Raw genomic sequence first — 16,845 nt, 5'->3', positions numbered from 1 at the left:
GTTCATATTTTGGGAATTAAAATGAACAATTATCCAAGATTGAAATTCCATCATATTCAGCTTACGAAATGGAAATTTTACCCTTAATTAAACATATTTCTTTTTAACCATTCAGATAAATTATGACATTGAGGCTGCAACATCGGAGGTAGTTGCTTCACGGGTAAGTCTTCAGCACAAGGACAAATTAAGTTATGTGTTTCATTACCCTAAACATGCATATGCCAATATTAACACTGATAAATGAAACTCTGTTTTTCTAAAAACTACTGAGAGCTCCTTACTAGAAAACTCGTTGAATCATTGGAGATGACATTTCTATCAAAACTTAAAAACTTTAACTTTGCACAGGATTAATCTACATATTGAATTTCCTTAGAGAATAAAATGTATCCTTCTGATCCGATAGGTTATTTTCCTGACTATGACTCTTGGCAGGCATGTACTTAATGCAGATTACCATAATTAATTCTTCCAAGAATTTCTTTGAACACTTTAGTAACCAATCGTTCGTACGTTGCTTCCACATTTTTTTTTTTTTAATATAATTAGAATGGCATCACTCGATAATAGTCACGTTCTATGATGTCATCCTCTCTTGATCCTTGGGATCTAGTTCTCTCTCATTGTTGTTGCATTTATCAGCATATCATTCTTAGTATAGGAAATTGCATTTAAAGCATGATTGATTGAAGTTGGTGGAGTTTATATACACCCTAACCTTTATATTCTTCATGAATAGTTTTATTTTTTTGCCAAGTAAGTGAGATTGTATTAATGAAAGAAACTTACATAAAGCGGGATTTATCCCAATTATCTTACAGCCCGGGTCAACAGGAGAGAGCCTATCACCCATTTGACAACTCTTAGCTGTCTAAGGGAGGGCTACATTGCTATCAAAACTCTCTGCGTTCACAAAAGCTTCGGCTGCTGTGTTTCCTTCTCTGAATGCATGCTGAAGCCTTAAAGTAATCCTATCGAAATGACCTTGAGTTATGCGTATCCAAGGACTAAATGACCAGGGTAATCTATTACCTTTGAGACCATCAACTAAATCTTAGAATCCATTTCCATTAGGACTCTAAAATCTGAGAGATCAAAAAGCTCCAAAGCCATTGCCAAAGCTCTACATTTAGCTTCATTATTTGTGGTGTTGCCAAAAAACCAATTTATTTTTAACCAACTTCGAGGGGGAGGTAACCAACAAATTGGTAGCAGTTTAATCGGTTTACAGGGCTTCGAAAACAACCCCAGCTGAGTCAGTCTTCTACTCTCCTCAACCAGACATTTGGATTTGAAAGCAGATTTTTTATCAAGCTCCATAATCCACTTCGTCACATGACTTATAACCTCTTGACTCAATGGACTTTGAGCCTCAAACACAGCAACGTTCCTTGCAAGCCACACACACCATAATATAACCCACGGAATTTAGCTAAGAACTTCTGCACCTGACTTGGCTAATGAGGGCTCTCCAATCAGCAAGGTTGGACCTCCATCTTTCAAGGAAGATGCTCCATCATTCACGGCATCTATGTCATCTCCTTGCTTGGTCAAGGATGGCTCACCAGCAAACAAGATTTGGCCCCCACTTTGTTGGCCAATGTTGACGTAGGCCAATGTTGAAGACATATGAGAGTATGCTCTTAGGGATTCTTTTTTTTTATTTATAGGTATAGGGTTAAGGGTTATTAAATGAAGTTGGGTTTAAGGGGGTTTGAACCTAGGACGTGGGAGCAACACTCCAAACGTCTTACCACTTAACTAAGTTGGCACTTCAATTGAAAATATGAAAGAAAAAATGTATCAGGAAACAAGTAACAAAGTGCAAAAGAGATGAAGACACCATGCTATATTTAATATTGGCAAGATATTATTAATCTATGCTTCTGAAACATCAACATCCCCATTTATTTTGTCCTCCTATATTTAGTGGTATGTGTGATGGAGAGCTTCAAATGTTGTTTAAGATGAGAAAATTCCTAACAGAATCCTTCCACAATAGGAAATGTGATGTTGTGGGCATTCCAAATAGAAGAAATGATAATGTCCAAGCCTTCATTGGGGTGTTGGTCTCTTTTACAAACATTTTCTCCATAAATACTCTTCAAAAAGCGTGATATACTTTTTAAAAAGACAAACTAACACGATTTTTTTAAGGATATTTATGGAGAATTAACATGATTGTGGGGGAGGCTAACATCGGCATATCCCTTTAAATTGTTTTAAGTCATGATTAATGTGAGTAATGGAAACTAATGTGTGAGATACCCTCCAGGTTGAACCAGTTGAAGCTCGAGGGACTGTAGTTCAATTATCGAAGAGGAGGGTGCTTAAAGTAGCTTTTGAGATTATTATGTTAGCTACAGCTGGAACATTTGGTCTATTGCAAATGAGCATCAGCCATGCAAGCGCTGGAACAACGAAGATTCTCTACATAGCTTGCACCATGTCACTGTCTGCAACTTTTGCTTGTGCAGTCGTAGAGGCGACGGTGAACTATATCATGGAACCCAACCTGCTACACAATGTTATCATCAAATCCACCATCGGACTTGCTATCATTATGGCCATACTGGCCCATGTCTTCGCAGTAGCGCTCACTCTTCTCAAGTTGGGATAAATATTCTATAGTGCTGATGTTATAGCATTGAATGTGTTTTGAGTATACTAGACTGCAGCCCATATACTAGTCTACAGGGGTTAAAAGTTTGGGGGTGTTTAAATAAGTTTACTTAAGTCTACTTTTGTTAATTGTTTGTGGGTGTTTAAATAAGTCTACTTGTGTTAATTGTTTGTGGGTGTTTAAATAAGTTTACTTTTGTGGTGATTAATAAGTTTACTTTTATCAGAAGAAGTATTTTAATGGAAATATGGTATTTGTAGTTGATTAGTCATTAAAATTTTCACCATCTCCAAACCAAGCAAAAATAATGAAATTATACAAGTAGAAGCTTTGCTTCAGGATTCACCAATACCTGAAATGCTAGGCCATTTCCCCTCTGGTTAATCAGGTTTGTAGAGCTTGCATATTGGTTTTCTGCATCCCCCATCTGGACAAAGGCAGTTAAAGAAAGAAGAGTAAAAAAACAAAACAGATAAGCTTCAAGTGACAATTGTTGTGTAAATGTCTTGTATTCTGTTGGCGGTACATTGAGTTGTGGGGGTGAAGCCCCCCCCCAACCAATTTTTTTAAGATTATGTAATAATTTCTTAAGGGTTTTACATTTTGGGGAGATAAACATGTTTTAGCAACTGTCGGTTTCATAAATAGAGTTCTCTAACTAGGATTGTAAAACTTGTAATTGTTCTTGATACTTCCAATATGTCACAACTAGGGGTGCACATTGGATTGGGTAAATCCGAGAACCGAACCAATCCGAAGCCTTTTGGATCGGATTGAGCATGATTTGGTTCGGGTACGAATTGTACATAAAAAAATCCGATTCATTTGGTTCGGTTCCGGATTAGGGGTATAATAGAACCGAACCAATCCGAGAACTGAACTAATCCAAAGTATCTATTATAATATATATATATATATATGTGTGTGTGTGTGTGTGTATGTTACGAAGAGGTAACTCATCAAAGTCTTCAACTTTATCTCCTCTATTTTTTTCTAACAAAAACTCATAAAAAAATGTACACAAATCTCTCTCTCAACTCTCAAATGAATCAACCCATCTATGGAAAAACTTTTTCAAAGAGTTTGATTCCTTATTTTTTACGAGAACTTTTATACCGTGTTTGTTAGATGAAATATACTATACGAACATAGGCTTGGATTTGTTAATCTACCATTTATGGATTAGTTTCCTCACTAATCCATCCAAAATACCAATTTTAATATTGTAATTTTTTTTTTTTAGTCTCATTGAGCTTCCTCTAATTTTCAATTTATATAGATTTCAATCAAAATTTAATCATAAAATCATTTTCATTTTATAAATAGGCATTATTTATTATCTGATCCAAAGGGTTCCTCTTTTGAAAGAAAAAAATATTAGTTTTTCTATTTTGAAAGTATGAGAACCGAGAATCGATCCGAACCAAGGTTGGTTTGGATTGGTTCGGTTCCAAATTTGTAAAACCGATCATGTTTGGTTCGGTTCCAATTTTACCAAAATCCAAACCATGTGCACCCCTAGTCACAACTAATTATAGCTATTTTATACATGTATGTACTTGTATGTTTGCTTATTGTTTCTGAAAACCAAAATGCATTTATTATCATTTTGCTTTATGAACAAAAAGGTTAGTAGTTTTGGGACCAACATTGTATGCCTAGTGATTTACAAGGAGTTATTTGTAATGAATTAATTTTGTTGGCCAATTAATGTCATGATAAAATAACAATCAGAACCACATAAGAACATGAAAATGGGTGCAAAGTCCATAACAACCGTCCAAGAAATTACGAGTAATCACGTAAGATTAAAGCATACACAACAAAAAAAACATTAAGGAAAAAATGAAAAGAAAAAGGGAAACAAGGATATCGAAAGGAAAAAAAAAAAAGGCAGCTTCATCAGAACAAGTAACCCATGAAAAATATGAATATTGAATTAAGGAAAATCAAATATTGGTAAGATTGACTCATAAGAACTAAGAACACAGTGTGCTGGTGTTATAGGGAAAATCAAATATTGCTTCAATACGCTAAAGGGAGGGCTACATTGCTATCAAAAACTCTCTGCGTTCACAAAAGCTTCGGCTGCTGTGTTTCCTTCTCTGAATGCATGAGAGGCCTCAAAGTAATCCTATCGAAATGACCTTGAGTTATACGTATCCAAGGACTAAATGACCAGGGTAAATCTATTACCTTTGAGACCATCAACTAAATCTTAGAATCCATTTCCATTAGGACTCTAAAATCTGAGAGATCAAAAAGCTCCAAAGCCATTGCCAAAGCTCTACATTTAGCTTCATTATTTGTGGTGTTGCCAAAAAACCAGTAACCTTCTTTGATCAAGTTGCCTTTAAGCTCTCAAAGGATCCCTGGCCAAACCTGCGTTTCCTCTATAAGTTCCATCAACATTTATTTTTAACCAACTTCAAGGGGGAGGTAACCAACAAATTGGTAGCAGTTTAATCGGTTTACAGGGCTTCGAAAACAACCCCAGCTGAGTCAGTCTTCTACTCTCCTCAACCAGACATTTGGATTTGAAAGCAGATTTTTTATCAAGCTCTATAATCCACTTCGTCACATGACTTATAACCTCTTGACTCAACGGACTTTGAGCTTCAAACACAGCAGTGTTCCTTGCAAGCCACACACACCATAATATAACCCACGGAATTTAGCTAAGAACTTCTGCACCTGACTTGGCTAACGAGGACTCTCCAATCAGCAAGGTTGGACCTCCATCTTTCAAGGAAGATGCCCCATCATTCACAGCATCCCTGTCATCTCCTTGCTTGGTCAAGGATGGCTCACCAGCAAACAAGATTTGGCCCCCACTTTGTCGGACAATGTTGACGTAGGCCAATGTTGAAGACTTACAAGAGTATGCTCTTAGGGATTCTTTTTTTTTATAGGTATAGGGTTAAGGGTTATTAAATGAAGTTGGGTTCAAGGGGGTTTGAACCTAGGACGTGGGAACAACACTCCACACGTCTTACCACTTAACTAAGTTGGCACTTCAATTGAAAATATGAAAGAAAAAATGTATCAGGAAACAAGTAACAAAGTGCAAAAGAGATGAAGACACCATGCTATATTTAATATTGGCAAGATATTATTAATCTATGCTTCTGAAACATCAACATCCCCATTTATTTTGTCCTCCTATATTTAGTGGTATGTGTGATGGAGAGCTTCAAATGTTGTTTAAGATGAGAAAATTCCTAACAAAATCCTTGCACAATAGGAAATGTGATGTTTTGGGCATTCCAAATAGAAGAAATGATAATGTCCAAGCCTTCATTGGGGTGTTGGTCTCTTTTACAAACATTTTCTCCATAAATACTCTTCAAAAAGCGTGATATACTTTTTAAAAAGACAAACTAACACGATTTTTTTAAGGATATTTATGGAGAATTAACATGATTGTGGGAGAGGCTAACATCTGCATATCCCTTTAAATTGTTTTAAGTCATGATTAATGTGAGTAATGGAAACTAATGTGTGAGATACCCTCCAGGTTGAACCAGTTGAAGCTCGAGGGACTGTAGTTCAATTATCGAAGAGGAGGGTGCTTAAAGTAGCTTTTGAGATTATTATGTTAGCTACAGCTGGAACATTTGGTCTATTGCAAATGAGCATCAGCCATGTAAGCGCTGGAACAATGAAGATTCTCTACATAGCTTGCACCATATCACTGTCTGCAACTTTTGCTTGTGCAGTCGTAGGGGCGACGGTGACCTATATCATGGAAACCAACCTGCTACACAATGTTATCATCAAATCCACCATCGGACTTGCTATCATTATGGCCATACTGGCCTATGTCTTCGCAGTAGCTCTCACTTTTCTCAAGTTGGGATAAATATTCTATAGTGCTGATGTTATAGTATTGAATGTGTTTTAAGTATACTAGTCTGCAGCCCGTATACTAGTCTACAGGGGTTAAAAGTTTGGGGGTGTTTAAATAAGTTTACTTTATCAGAAGAAGTATTTTAATGGAAATATGGTATTTGTAGTTGATTAGTCATTAAAATTTTCACCAACTCCAAACCAAGCAAAAATAATGAAATTATACAAGTAGAAGCTTTGCTTCAGGATTCACCTATTGGAAATACTAGGATAGTTAGTTCTAGTTTTATTTTCATTAATTTATTTATATTCTTTCTATGTAAGGGCATTTATGTCCATTCTATTATTATGGATTATAAATATATTCCAAGCTCTCATTATGAGACTTGAAAACTTTTCCCTTTCTAAAATTCTTCTTGGTATCAGAGCTAAAAGAAAAAGAAACCCTAATACGATCTCTATCCCCTCTGGGGGCTCTTTTCTTCTTTGATTCATGTTTTCTTAATCGCATGTTGCGATAAAGAATTTATTGATCCTTCACATGCTGCAATAGAGATTTGCGCTGTGAAAAATAATTTTTTTTTTTAAACCTTTCGATAAGGTTTCTCTTGGCTATCAATCGTTTAATCAGCTCCATTGGTGCTGCGATCAGCCTTCAGGTTCCTATTCTTCTCTTCGACAGCAGTAGCAGATACACTATAGGTTTGAATCTGACTTCCGAACAGCTTCTAAGTCTATATTATTCTCTGCGACAGCAACAATAGATCTGAATCTCACTACCGATCAGATCTACTTGCTCTATACTGCCCTGCGACAGCAGCAGTAGCTCTCTCCAGGCCTCAACCTCACCTACGATCAGATTTACAAACCTAAAGTGACCTACGATCAGATCTACAAGCCTTTATCTCACCTGCGATCAGGTTTCCAGGCCTAAAATTCACCTACGATCAGATCTACAAGCCTCAACCTCACCTACGATCAGGTTTCAAGGCCTAAAGTGACCTGCGATCAGATCTACACGCCTCCACCTCACCTGCGATCAGGTTTCCAAGCCTAAAACTCACCTGCGATCAGATCTACAGGCCCAAACCTTACCTGCGACCTGATCCACAGCAGCAGTAGGTCTCTATCTGTGTTGAGATTCGATTTACATACTTTTAGAGTAACTTGCGACCGCAGCAGCAGACCTCCACAGGTCTGAATCTCACTTACAATCAGTCTATTGGTTCCTATCTGGTTCTACACGACTTACGACAGCAGCACACAGTTGTTGGGTAATTGGTGATCAGCCCTACAACACTTCTAAGGTTGTTTCTGTAACCTACGACATCTCTACTTTGGTTGGTTCATCTTCACGACAGCAGTAGAGGTTATTTTTGGTATTGCTAACAATAATCAGTAGGATTATCTAGCGTTAGACAAGACTAATACGGGAGATCTCCCTTCAATCCAAACTTTTCTTCCTATTCATAGTGTGCAATGACGACTCACGAGCCTAAGGACTCTACCACAAATCTTGGGACCAATTTCTCAGTTCAGCGTATAACCAATGCCCCACTAGATGGTCATAATTTTCAGAGTTGATCTCGATTTGTGCGCCTTTATTTGGGTAATAGAGGAAAATATGGTTGGTTGTCAGGCGTTATTCCTAAACCACCCTTAACTGATCCCAAATCTAAACAATGGGAAATCGATAATTGCACCATTCTTGGATGGCTATTTAATTCCATGGAGCAACGCATTTACACTATGTTTATGTATCATGAGACCGTATCCTCTTTGTGGTCAGCTCTCACTCAGACATATGCACATGCTCGCAATGACTCGAGGATTTATGAACTGTCCCGAGATATTGCTCAGGCTACCCAAGGAAATCAGAGTGTTGCAGATTATTTTGGATTTCTTCAATCCCGTTGGGAGGAGCTCTCACACTATGAGTCTATGGCTGAGTTATCTACAGAGGCAGCTGGGTATGTGGTCAAGAGGATTGCTCGACATCAGACATACCAGTTCCTCATGGGTTTACGCCCTGAGTTTAAGGCACTGCGGATCCAAATCCTTAATACCACTCCTCTACCTTCCTTATTTGAGACATTCGCGACTATTGATAACGATGAGCGTCGTCGTCGTGTTGTTCCCTCTCAGACTCAGTCTTCTGTCATTATCTCTACTCCCGTTACAGATCAGATGGCTCTTGCGACTAATTCGGATTTTTCTAACTCCCGTACTCAAGGATCTGGAAATCGAGGCCGTAGGAGCCATGGGCGTGGTAAAGGAAGTGGCCTTACGTGTAGTCATTGTGGGAAAATTGATCATGAAAAGACCCGTTGCTTTCAGCTCTATCCTCACCTGTTGAGATCTTCTGGGGGTCAGCTCCGTGCTGCTATTGTGGAATCTACCTCAATTGATCATGCTTCTCTTGGTACTATTGATTTGCAACATCTTCAAACACAGATTTCAGCTATTGTACGAGATCAGCTCCAGGCTCAGACTCCCTCATCCTCGACAGTCGCATCTGTTATCACTCCTCCAGGTACTTCTTCTGCATTTCATGCCACTCAATCTGGCTCTGCTCCTCTGACCTGGGTCATTGATTCTGGTGCCTCTGATCACATGACCGGTGAGTCCACTCATTTTATTTCTTCTATTTTTCCTCCTACTCATAAGGAGGTTCGCCTTGCTGATGGGTCCCTTACCCCTGTTCACAGTAAGGGTACTATATCCCTATCCCCTGGTTTTTTTCTTGATTCTGTTCTCCATGTTCCACACTTATCTCTTAACCTTATGTCTGTGAATAGCATTACAAAATCGCTTAATTGTTCTGTAACGTTTTTTCCTACTCACTGTGTCTTTCAGGACCTGACTTCGAGGAGGACTTTTGGCAAGGGATATGAGAGGGATGGGTTGTACCTGTTTGACGCTCCACCCACTGCCGTCCCCGCTTCCGTGCTCCCACTCACTGGAACTCATACTTTTTCTTTTAAGACTTTAGACTTATGACATGCTCGCTTAGGACATGCTCATTTTCAGCACTTATGTTCATTATTTCCTACTTTAAAACAATCTTGTAGTGGACATAAATTTCAGTGCTCTGTGTGTGAGCTTTCTAAACACACTCGTACTTCTTATATTCCTCGCATGCATAGAATTAATGCTATTTTTGATTTAGTTCATTCTGATGTGGGGGGACCTTCCCCTGTTACTGCGTTTAATGGTCATAGATATTATGTTACTTTTATTGATGACTATTCTCGTTGTACTTGGGTTTATTTAATGCGTTCTCGCTCTAAGGTCCTACCTATTTTTGTTAATTTCCTTAAAATGATTCAAACTCCATACAACATTACCGTTAAAGCTCTTAGAACAGATAATGGTGGGGAATATATTTCTGCCGGGATTCGCTCCCATCTCCATGAGCATGGTATGCTTCATCAGTTAACTTGTCCATACACTCCTGAGCAAAACGAGGTGGCGGAACGTAAGAATCGCCACCTCATGAACACCGTTCGTTGCCTCCTGCGAGGGATGCATGTCCCCAAGTCATATTGGAATATGGCAGTTCTTACTGCTACTTTCCTCCTGAATCGTGTTCCAAGTCGCACTTTAGGAGGACGGGTGCCTCTTCATGTTTTTCGACCTGATAGCACTCTCTTCCCAATTACACCTAGAGTTTTTGAGTGTACTTGCTTTGTTCAGGATAGAACTACTCATTGCACCAAACTAGATGACAAGACTACCCGTTGTGTCTTCTTGGGTTACTCTTCCATGTCAAAGGGGTATCGCTATTATGATCCCCTCTCTCATTGTATTATTCATTCCCTGGATGTCACTTTTTTTGAAAATGTTCCATAATTTCGTACTTCATCTTCTTTGCAGGACTCTTCTACTTTGCAGGATTCTTCTCCAATAGTGCTACCCTCTCCAGTTTTCTCTCCGTCTTCATCTTCACCGCCGCCACTGCAAGTTTACCTCGTCGCCCTCCCCCCTCTCAAACTTTGCCAACCTCCTCCTTGGACTCAGGTATATCCCCTTCTACATTTACGCCTATTCCTTCTATTTCTGACTCTCACTTCTATTGCACTTCACAAAGGTAAGCGAGGGTGTGTTACTGATCACCCTATCGCCCAGTTTGTTTCTTATCAGGGTCTTTTTCCTTCCTATCGAACCTATCGAACCTATCTTACCACCACAGACTCTATTCGGGTTCCTCGGTCTGTATCTGAGACTTTACGTGATCCTATGTGGACTAGAGCTATAACTACTGAGATGGATGCATTGCAGAAGAACCACACCTGGGATCTTGTTTCACTTCCTTCTGGGGAGCGGACTGTTGGTTGTAAATGGGTTTTCACAGTCAAGTATCTCACAGATGGTACTGTTGATCGTTACAAGGCTCGACTTGTCGCTAAGGGATTTACGCAAACTCCGGGAAAGGACTTTGGAGCCACATTTGCCCCTGTAGCCAAACTATCTACTGTCCGGTTACTTATCTCTTTAGCGGCCTGTCATTCATGGCCTCTTCACCAACTTGATGTGAAAAATGTATTTCTAAATGGTGATCTGACAGAGGTTATTTATATGGACCCCCCTCTTGGGTTTCGTCCTCAGGGGGAGTATTCTGGGAAAGTATGTCGCCTCCTCAAATCTCTGTATGGTCTGAAGCAATCTCCGCGAGCTTGGTTCCAACATTTCTCTGAGGTCATTCTATCTATGGGATTTTTCAGATGCCACTCTGACCATACTTACTTTACTCGACGAGGAATAGATGGCCGCAATACCATTGTCTAGGTTTATGTGGATGATATTATAGTAACTGGAAATGATACATAATAGATTGACAAAGTTAAAAGACAATTGGACAGTACCTTTGAGGTTAAAGACTTAGGTTCCCTAAAGTACTTTTTAGGATTAGAGGTAGCCCGTTTACGGCATGGTATTTCGTTATCTCAACGTAAATACACATTGGATCTTCTTCAGGACACTGGTATGCTTGGTTGTCGTCCTGCCTCTACCCCAATGGATTAGAATTATCGTTTTCATGCTAAATCTGGGGAACTTTTATCTGATCCTTCATCTTACCAGAGACTCGTAGGCCGTTTGATTTATCTGACTAACACTAGACCGTATTTGACCTTCGCAGTTAGTGTAGTCAGTCAGTTTATGCATGCTCCGCGTACCTCTCATCTCGATGCCGTGTATCGTATTCTTCGCTACTTGAAGTCTCGTCCTGATCTAGGCTTATTTTATTCTACTGCTCAGCCACATCTGTCATGTTTCATTGATGCTGATTATGCGGGTTCTCTTACAGATAGGAGATCTACATCTGATTTTTATACCTTCTATGGTGGTAATCTTATTTCGTGGAAAAGTAAAAAACAGAGTGTGGTTTCTCGTTCCTCTGTTGAAGCAGAGTATCGTGCTATGGCCCTTGGCACATGTGAGCTTCTTTGGCTTCGATCTTTATTAACAGAGTTAGGATTTCCTACTGATGATTCCTCCTCGCTGGTCTGTGACAACAAGTCTGCTATCATGCTTGCATCTGACTCAGTCCTCCACGAAAGAACTAAGCACATCGAGGTTGATGTTCACTTTCTCAGGGAGAAAATTCGATCTGGTGTACTTAAGACAATCTTTGTTCCTTCTTCAGATCAACTGGCCGATATGCTTACAAAGTCTGTTGGATCTTCTGTCACAAACTCTCATCTTGCCAAGCTGGGCCTAGTTGATATATTTACGCCAGCTTGAGGGGGAGTATTGGAAATACTAAGATAGTTAGTTCTAGTTTTATTTTCATTAGTTTATTTATATTCTTTCTATGTAAGAGCATTTATGTCCATTCTATTATTATGGATTATAAATATATATCAAGCTCTCATTATGAGACTTGAAAACTTTTCCCTTTCTAAAATTCTTCTTCACCAATACCTGAAATGCTAGGCCATTTCCCCTCTGGTTAATCAGGTTTGTAGAGCTTGCATATTGGTTTTCTGCATCCCCCATCTGGACAAAGGCAGTTAAAGAAAGAAGAGTAAAAAAAAAAAGATAAGCTTCAAGTGACAATTGTTGTGTAAATGTCTTGTATTCTGTTGGCGGTACATTGAATTGTCGGGGTGAAGCCCCCCGAACCAAATTTTTTAAGATTATGTAATAGTTTCTTAAGGGTTTTATATTTTGGGGAGATAAACATGTTTTAGCAACTGTCGGTTTCATAAATAAAGTTCTCTAACTAGGATTGTAAAACTTGTAATTGTACTTGATACTTTCAATATGTCACAACTAGGGGTGCACATTGGATTGGGTAAATCCGAGAACCGAACCAATCCGAAGCCTTTTGGATCGGATTGAGCATGATTTGGTTCGGGTATGAATTGTACATAAAAAAATCCGATTCATTTGGTTCAGTTCCGGATTAGGGGTATAATAGAACCGAACCAATCCGAGAACCGAACTAATCCAAAGTATCTATTATAATATATATATATATATATATATATATATATATGTGTATATGTTACGAAGAGGTAACTCATCAAAGTCTTCAACTTTATCTCCTCTATTTTTTTCTAACAAAAACTCATAAAAAAATGTACACAAATCTCTCTCTCAACTCTCAAATGAATCAACCCATCTATAGAAAAACTTTTTCAAAGAGTTTGATTCCTTGTTTTTTTACGAGAACCTTTATACCGTGTTTGTTAGATGAAATATACCATACTAACATAGGCTTGGATTCGTTAATCTACCATTTATGAATTAGTTTCCTCACTAATCCATCCAAAATACCAATTTTAAAATTGTAATATTTTTTTTTAGTCTCATTGAGCTTCCTCTAATTTTCAATTTATATAGATTTCAGTCAGAATTTAATCATAAAATCATTTTCATTTTATAAATAGGCATAATTTATTATCTGATCCAAAGGGTTCCTCTTTTGAAAGAAAAAAAATATTAGTTTTTCTATTTTGAAAGTATGAGAACCGAGAACCGATCCGAACCAAGGTTGGTTTGGATTGGTTCGGTTTCGAATTTGTAAAACCAATCATGTTTGGTTTAGTTCCAATTTGCCAAAATCCGAACCAATTCGAACCATGTGCACCCCTAGTCACAACTAATTATAGCTATTTTATACATGTATGTACTTGTATGTTTGCTTATTGTTTCTGAAAACCAAAATGCATTTATTATCATTTTGCTTTATGAACAAAAAGGTTAGTAGTTTTGGGACCAACATTGTATGCCTAGTGATTTACAAGGAGTTATTTGTAATGAACTAATTTTGTTGGCCAATTAATGTCATGATAAAATAACAATCAGAACCACATAAGAACATGAAAATGGGTGCAAAGTCCATAACAACCTTCCAAGAAATTACGAGTAATCACGTGAGATTACAGCATACACAACAAAAAAAACATTAAGGAAAAAATGAAAAGAAAAAGGGAAACAAGGATATCAAAAGGAAAAAAAAAAAGGAAGCTTCATCAAAACAAGTAACCCATGAAAAATATGAATATTGAATTAAGGAAAATCAAATATTGGTAAGATTGACTCATAAGAACTAAGAACACGGTGTGCTGGTGTTATAGGGAAAATCAAATATTGCTTCAGTACGCTAAATGAGTAATTTTTTTATTACTATTATTGGTAGGTAATATATTTATAGGAACTATAACCTACTAATTTGAATCTTTTCCAAAGGGTCAAGTGACTATTGGTTGTGGGTGTATTGGTGTCATAAAATTAATAAGAAAAAAGAAGGAAATGCATCGAACTTTCAAGAAAAAAGGGGGGGAAGAGAAACTAGTATCTACGAAATTCAGCATAGCTAATCAAGGTTCCAGGATCCTTAATATTATGTTTTACAAGATAAAAGGTATAGCATTTTGATGGCACAAAATGCTTTTTATAATTAAAAAAGTAAGAAAGAAAAGAAAAGAAAATCTTGTTTCCAATGGATGTATCCTCTCATTGAAATTGGTTTAATCAACCAAGTGTATAGGGCTTACAAATCAATCAAATTGAAAAGAAAAGATAAAAACGGGTTTCTCAAATAAGAATATTGAATTACTTTCGCGTAAGTCAAATAATTGAATCAACATGCAGTAAAATCACCAGCAACCAGCAATAGAGAAGAATAAAGAGATTGGACAATTGTAAAATAAAAGTTACGTTGGTTTCCTAGTAGCAGCTTTCATAAGCAAGCTGTCTACCTCTCATTTTGAATCTCTTTCAATCTCTTCTTTTGGATCTCTTTCTATACCCATTGCATTGTAATCAAGAATATACTCAATACACTACAATACGAATTATATGCTATACTTTTGCCATTCATTGTGATCTATGCCATAAGTTTTACTCTAAGAACATGAGATTAAGGCCTAGCATTGAAATATGATAACAAAGGACTCAAAACAGGTCAAGTGAGTCTTGGTTGGTGTGGGAAGGGAACAAGTTATCAAGTGTTTTAGACTTTCAAAGTTATAAATGAACAGTAAGGACCTTAAGCAAATCTCAAACTCATAAAAACCAAGTTCGGACTTTGTTTGAACCTATTTGGATCTCTTACAAGTGGGGCTGGGTACATGACTCATCATCTCCATATGCACACCACCCAAACAATTCTAATCCTCTAATCCAAAGCCTCTTATGAACATAGATCTATAATTAATTATCAACGTAGATAGTCTAAAAGGTTAATTCACCTCGATTAGCTACAGTTTAAAATTCAGACATATTGGACAATCCCAACTCCGAGGTTTGAACCCATGACCTCAAAGTTTTTTCACAATGTGTCAAACCAACTGAACTATGTGAGGCATTTGTAGTTTTGTAGACAACCGTCTCTATCACAGCAATTAAATAAAAACGCAAGCAAGGCATAGAAACAGAATTGAATGAGTCATTAGATATTAAAATGCAAAACCTAACAGATTCAGTATTACTTAGGAAGAAGAAACAGGATCGAACAATAGTGGGATCATAGAGTGTTCTTAAGCAAAGAGAGGATCCTGAGGACCCGTGTTCCTTCAACATTGGTGCTAGTCTTTAAAGGAGTTTAGAGAACCATTTTGGAAGTTGAGATTGTTTGGAGTTGGACATGCACAATTATGATCAATGATGGCACAAATGAGAAATTTGATGAAATCAAAAGTTTAGGATAATAACCACACTAACACAATTCTGACTATAACCTATTTCAAGATAGGTATAACACCACACAAACCAACTAAAATCCAACAACTACCAATATATATAGATTGTGTGATGAATTTATTTCTAGATTGTAAACAGTTGTAATATGTTCAATGGAATTCTTGTAACTATGTGCCTTGTAAAAGACAATCACAGCCTCAAATCACACTTAATAAATATCAAAGGCAAAACCTGATCAAGATCACAATGAAAAATGTGCCCCTTTTTTTTTGAGATAGACAAGTGAGATGATGGTTCTCCAAATCTTTGGAATAAGACTTTGTTTATATAATTGTTGTAAGATGGTTAGTGGTCATCGGATGAAGGTGGGTTTTGAAACTAGTTTGAGGTACCATCACTCACAAACCTCATACCGTTAACGAACATTAGCACCTAGAAGTATTGAAGAGAAAATGTGGCATCTGCTCTGAAATCAATAGCAGAAAGAAAACAGAAGCAACACAATGCTTGAAAAAAAAAAGGAAAAAAAAATATCCTGCACTCTGAAACTAAATCGAAGGCTCCAATCACCCAAGTTGAATTTCAAGAGCACGTTGAACATGATCATGTGTAGAGTTAGAGAAAGCTTCTAAAATTCCTGGAGGTTTTGAATCCCACTAAGTTCACCGATTATAGATTATACTCTTAGCACTCCCAAATCAAAACCAGTAAAGATGCTCGACCGCGAAATTGTAGTGATAAATTTCCAAATATGAACCGACTTCTACTATATAGATATATATCTAAAAGCATAATATTGTATAATCTTAAGCATTGAAGAACCCTAGAACATTGAATCTCACAAGCTTGTTCAGACAGTAAAACATAAAAAACAGTGAAGATAACGAAAATTAATAGCACTGAAATAGGAAAGAAGCAGCTGTCAAACCCTAGAACCTAAGATAAAACCCTAACGAAACAGAAATGAATGATTCTCAAGAAAACTATAGAATGGTATAGAAATCTCCATTACCGAAACCAAAAACAAAACGATGGATTTATAAATGGAAAGAGACGAAGGTAGAGTTGCAGAGATTGACCTGAAATCTCCATTTTTACGATCTGTTTTGCTGCTCTCGATGCTTTTGATCCGTGAAGTTTCAGTTTGAATTTCAATTTCAGTTTCATATTATTAGAAATTAGAAACTAGAAAGAGGGGCACCTCCATGGTTTTTAAA

The 16,845-nt window shown here is 37.4% G+C and overlaps 1 protein-coding gene and 1 long non-coding RNA gene across 15 annotated transcripts in view; one reads left to right on the top strand and one right to left on the bottom strand.

Annotated features, from left to right (window-relative positions):
* Nucleotides 1–2,824, top strand: part of LOC147398718 (uncharacterized) — a 19,522-nt gene extending 16,698 nt beyond the window's left edge. Inside the window, exons 3-4 of one of the 2 annotated variants that reach the window (XM_086447982.1) lie at nucleotides 116–163; nucleotides 2,279–2,824. In XM_086447982.1, coding sequence (XP_086304108.1) covers nucleotides 116–163; nucleotides 2,279–2,623 — 393 coding nt within the window. In that variant the 3' untranslated portion in view covers nucleotides 2,624–2,824. The remainder of the gene's footprint in view (nucleotides 1–115; nucleotides 164–2,278) is intronic. The other variant, XM_086447983.1, reaches the window with a different exon arrangement.
* LOC147398717 (uncharacterized) overlaps nucleotides 1–16,845 on the bottom strand; it is a 23,575-nt gene extending 6,730 nt beyond the window's left edge. For 3 of the 13 annotated variants that reach the window (XR_015179983.1, XR_015179982.1, XR_015179984.1), the window contains exons 1-3: nucleotides 16,708–16,845; nucleotides 12,401–12,475; nucleotides 2,979–3,053 (exon numbers count right to left, since the gene is read on the bottom strand). This is a non-coding gene — a long non-coding RNA (uncharacterized LOC147398717). The other 10 variants (XR_015179994.1, XR_015179995.1, XR_015179993.1 and 7 more) reach the window with 9 other exon arrangements.

Source organism: Akebia trifoliata, chromosome 7, assembly GCF_017979445.1.
Source record: "Akebia trifoliata isolate Shusen 1 chromosome 7, ASM1797944v1, whole genome shotgun sequence".
Lineage (NCBI taxonomy): Eukaryota > Viridiplantae > Streptophyta > Magnoliopsida > Ranunculales > Lardizabalaceae > Akebia > Akebia trifoliata.
Note: the sequence above shows the minus strand (reverse complement) of the source record. Positions and strands in the feature narration are given on the sequence as shown.